A 5,164-nucleotide genomic window follows, 5' to 3' on the forward strand; every position below is an offset into this window, starting at 1 on the left:
TGTGTGTGTGTGTGTGTGTGTGTGTGTGTGTGTGTGTGTGTTATGAGCTCATAACAGCTGTGATGTCAGGGCTCAGATTCTGGTTCTGTCAAACAGCAAAGGCTTAGATGAGTTAGTTGTTAGGTGAATCTAAAAGCTGCATTTTTAACGAGACACCATGCTTTCAGTTAGGAAAGTAAAGACTGGCTCCATTACTAAACTCCTGGTGATAAACGACCAGAGCTTGATGTAGGTACAGTGAGATAACAAAGCTTACAGTCTTTACCGTGGGTAATGAGCCAGGATAGACTTGAGGTAGATCCTGCTGAGTTGTGCTGTGTACTGTATGATTTCATTATCACAACACAGAATCAGGCGAGTTTGACGTGAGCATCAGAAACCTCCTTGGGAGTTCCCATGGGGTCAGTGTGGTGGCTGGAAGCCAGAGTGTACCTGGAGCACTGGCCAATGACTTTTCTCTTTCCCAGCTGTGCTCCAGGGAGAATTCTTGGCTGAGCGAGTCAGCTGGAAGTGCAGCTAGCATGCCTGCTGCCTAGACACATCTGCTGTGCTTCAGTTAAAGGGTAGCCAGAAAGAGAAGGTAGTCTCTAGGCTAGCAGGTATTCTGGAAAGAGTAGAAGGGTGGAAAGGAGGGAAAGAGGAAGGGGAGGTTCGGAGGAGAAGAGGCTGTATTTGAACTTCACTGCTGATTGATAGAGTACGACGGCAAGTCTTGGGAAGAAATTCCCATGACACGCCCGTTGAAAAATATTTTAAGGCTCACATGAGGCTGGAGAGGTGGCTCAATGTGTGATACACTTGCTGGATAGCTCTGAGAATGTGTGTTCGGATCTCCAGCACCCAAGTAAACCTGAATACGGTAGTGAGAGTTTGTAGTGCTGGCCCTCCTCCTTCCAGATGGGAGGAAAGACAGGAGACTCTGCAAGGCTTAAATGCTAATCAACATTGTACATCATCAGCGAACCAAAGGGAAATCCTCTCTCAAACAAGGTTTGACAAGGCTAAGACTGAACTAACACCTAAAATTGTCCTGGGATGTTCACAGGCTTGCTGTACCCAGCAGCAGACTGAGACACATACACATGCATACACAAACTCTCTCTCTCACATACACACACACACACACACACACACACACACACACACACACACACACATCATGTGTACACACAGATTGTTTTTTAAAGAGAGAGAGAGAGAAGTTTCCAGCAATGAATAAAGATGGAACAGGGTGTAACTTCTGTCAGGTTGTTCACATAGAGGACTTGGGTCTCAACACCCCCAACCCTTTGCTCACTTAGTGTTTCTGGAAATCAGATTTCTCTGGGAAAACTCTGTTCCAAACACAAGGATGAATCGGGGTCACTGACCACATACCTCTGCCAACAAGAGTGAGTTCCATGGTCCTGGCCAGGCCACCTCCAGACTGGAGGGTCCTTCCTGTCCACCTGGTGTTCCTTTCTCATTCATGCAAATCTGCCCGTTCCCTGCTGTGTCAAGTTTTCCTGGAGCCCTTCCCATGCCCATCACCCTGGCTTCTGTCTGGTCCAGGAACTTACCAGCCTGTTTGAGCAGAAGCAGTCCTCGCTTGGCCTCCTCCAGGGGCAGCACGAAGGATGTCTTGGCTGTGTGGAAGCAGAAGCCACATTTGTAGTTGCACTGACGAGTGAAGTGGTAGTTGACACTGACGGGGGTTGTGGGCTGAGTACTGTTCACATCTTCCTGGGTCTCCTGGGTCTCCTTGGGCTCATCCCGAACCTGTGGCTGTTCCTTCCCGGGATCTAGCCACCTCAATGCTATTCTCAGCCAGCAGAACAGGATGGCCAGGCCACTCCAGAGGGAACCCAGTTGCTGCTGGAACAGGCTTAGCAGCCGAGCAGCTAGAGCAGTAGGCACCAGCATCCCCATGGTGACAGGCACACACCTGCTGCTGCCTGTAAGGGCTTATAAACTGTGGCCCAGCTAGTCACGCCCCCAAGCATTTGATCATTGTGTCACAAGGAGGAGGGAAACGCCTCCCTTGAGTAAGTCTCAGTTAGGCAGAGTTTCTGTTTTCTGAAAATGAAAGTTGAACCAGAGCCAAGACTGAACCATAGGACGCAGGCCGATCCACTGCCTTTCCCTGGCTCCCGGCTGCCCCTAGAACCTCTGTAAACATCTGTCCTGATGACTCTGCAAGGATTCCAGCAGCCACCAGTTTCTGAAACAAGTTTCTTACAGACAGACACATAGCAGGCTGTTATTTTAACAAACAAACAAAATATATGATTATCTATGCATGCTCAACAGTTTTTAAATATTCTGCTTTCGTTCCCCACCCACCCCCAAATAAACAAACAAAACAACAAAACACAACAAACTTACCAAAACCCTAGAGTTTTATAACTTGGTATGTAGCAAATCAGTTGTACACTGACCTTGACAGTGACTGGCAACACTCTCTTTTTTTTTAAATTATTTTATTATTATTATTATTTTCTTTAGTTACATTTCAAATGCTATCCCGAAAGTTCCCTATACCCCCCCCCCCGCTCCCCTACCCACCCACTCCCACTATTTGGCCCAGGCCTTCCCTAAAGGACTCAAGACTTGTATATTCCAGGCAAACACACCAGAGAAATTTGGCAAAGTAAATTTAGCCATTTTATTTTTTTAAACTTTTATTGAAAATATATTTAATACAATATATTCTCATGTTTTCTTCTTCTCCGTTCCTTCCAGATCCTCTCCACCTCCCTACCCACCCAACTTTATATTCTTTTTTTAATTACATTTTAAAATATATTTTATTAGATATTTTCTTTATTTACAATTCAAATGTTATCCCTTTTCCTAGTTTCCCCTCCGAAAATCCCCCCTCCCCTCGCCCCTCCCTCTGCTCCCCAACCCACCCACTCCCATTCCTGGCCCTGGCCTTCCCCTATACTAGGGCATAGAACCTTCACAGGACCTAGGACCTCTCCTCCCATTGATGACTGACTAGGCCATCCTCTGCTACATATACGGCTAGACCCACAAGTCCCACCATGTTTTCTTTGATTGGTGGTTTAGTCCCAAGGGGCTCTGGGGGGGGGGCTGCTTGGCTCATATTGATGTTCCTCCTGTGGAGCTACAACCCCCTTCATCCCCTTGGATCCTTTCTCTAGTTCCTTCATTGGGGACCCTGTGCTCCGTCCAGTGGATGATTGTGAGCATAGCCATTTTAACACTGGATTCCTTAGTAATTGGTTCTTTCTTTCTTTTTATGGTATCAAAGGACATATGGTGTACATATTTCTCAAACACCTTCATTTAAAGTTTTGCCAGTATGGTACAATGCGACCATCCTGAGTTATACTCTGCAACACGTGGCTGGTGCCTTACCTCTAGGCAAGCTCCTGTGCGTCAGTAATAAGGTCCCTTGGGGCACGGCAACACATCTAACTTGCTTGGCTCAGTCTCTGGACCTTGCCTCTTTTGATGTCCCTGTCTTCCCTCTGACATCTTTCCTTGGGAGCTCCCTGATCCTCAAGCTACTTCCTTTGTGTTGTTTCTAGTTCTTCCAGTGTCTGGGGAAGGAGAGAGAGTGCATGCATATTCTTCTGACAGCCTAAGAGAAGGAAGGTCCAGACAACGCCATAGCTAACGACTGCAAGCCTGCGGGGTTGGCAAGTGCTGTTGGAGGCACATTAAGAACCAACCTCAGGCTTTGAAATTCTATCTATATCCTTTAGTCATCTTTAAAGCCTCTCCAAATGAAACAGTATTGGATGAATGCTCTGTTTCTCATTCTTCCTCCTTTGCCTATAAGGCACCTGCTTTATCCTGTAAATAAAGAGAAATCAGGTTGTTTGTCCCTTATCAAAGTGGATATGAGAAGGGCTTCTTATTTCCTGGTTTGTTTGTCAGATTTGGGGATATTTGCATGGCATGTGATGAAGGGGTCTTGGGGACATGGACCAAATATGACAATGACGTTCAAGCACCATTCATCCACACTTACAGACCTGGAAATGATTCTAGACACGTTTTGAACTTTTTTTTTCTCACATGCAACGGTTATATATGGGGAGTTTTACTCCTGTGCATATACAGAAACTTGACATTACAACGTTCCCCTCACCCCATTAGCTAAGTTTTGGATCCGTGTACAGGCTGATGGAAAAGAAAATATAATACAGGGTCTGGGAAGATAGCTCTGTTGGTAAAGGGCTTGACTTGTGTTAACATTTCCTAAGGAGATGAAAACCAGTATCTTTCCATCTCAGCACCAACGAAGGACCGATGGACAATTCCAGCAAAGTCCAATTTGATGAGCCAGTGAGTTTATTGGACTTACAGAGCTTTGGGAATAGGCTGCTTAGAAAGAAATGCACCTTGGCGAAGTCCCACCCCATCATGGATGATGGTGTCATGGTAACTGCATCATGCAGCCCCCTCTTTCAGTTAACCTTAAACTTCCCATATATCCTAGCATTTCCCAAGATCACTTGAGTTAGTGGGAGCAGGGAGGGGTCACAGCTGTCCACCAAGTGGAGGTCTTAGGACATTTCCCCACTGCTTTCTACTAAGGCGCATCAAAAGCTCTACTCTGCTACTACAGGCTTGGTTATCACTAAGCTGTTTTCCTGATTGGGGAACAAGAAAAAAATCTTTGCTCCAAAATGGCAATGAGGTGACTCTGTTCTGCTCACAGAGGGGAAAGACCATACTCATTTGTACACCTTACAAATGGAGGAACCTGAATTCGATTCTCAGAACCTGTGTAACTGATGGCATGTTTGATGTCACCTGACTGAAATCCCAGCACTGGGGATGTGGAGACAGCCAGAGCCTAGGATGTGCTAGGCAGGCTCCAGCGGATCTGCCTACTTTTGTCTTCCCTGTTGCTAGGAGTGTAGGCACAGGCTGCCATACCTGGCTTTTTATGTGGGTACTAGAGGTCTGAACTCAGGTCTTCATGCTTCACGGCGATTCTTTACCAACTGAGTCATATCCTCAGGCCTCATTTCCATTGTCTTAGGAAGTATAACAGACTCCTGAATTAGACTGTACTAGATTTCTCTTTTATCAGAATGTTGTTTATATATGTCTGTGAAAAGTGAAAAAGAAGAGACGGGTGGATTTCTGAGTTTGAGGCCAGCCTGGTCTACAGAGTGAATTCCAGGACAGCCAGGGCTACACA

The 5,164-nt window shown here is 46.1% G+C and overlaps 1 protein-coding gene across 1 annotated transcript in view; it reads right to left on the reverse strand.

Annotated features, from left to right (window-relative positions):
* Positions 1–1,919, reverse strand: part of Rsad2 (radical S-adenosyl methionine domain containing 2) — a 12,026-nt gene extending 10,107 nt beyond the window's left edge. The window contains exon 1 of the mRNA XM_021202766.1: positions 1,560–1,919. Within this exon, the coding sequence (XP_021058425.1) occupies positions 1,560–1,908 (349 nt within the window). The 5' untranslated portion in view covers positions 1,909–1,919. The remainder of the gene's footprint in view (positions 1–1,559) is intronic.
* Positions 1,920–5,164: the final 3,245 nt, after the last annotated feature.

The sequence above is a fragment of the Mus pahari genome, chromosome 7 (genome assembly GCF_900095145.1).
Source record: "Mus pahari chromosome 7, PAHARI_EIJ_v1.1, whole genome shotgun sequence".
In the NCBI taxonomy this organism is placed as follows: Eukaryota; Metazoa; Chordata; class Mammalia; order Rodentia; family Muridae; genus Mus; species Mus pahari.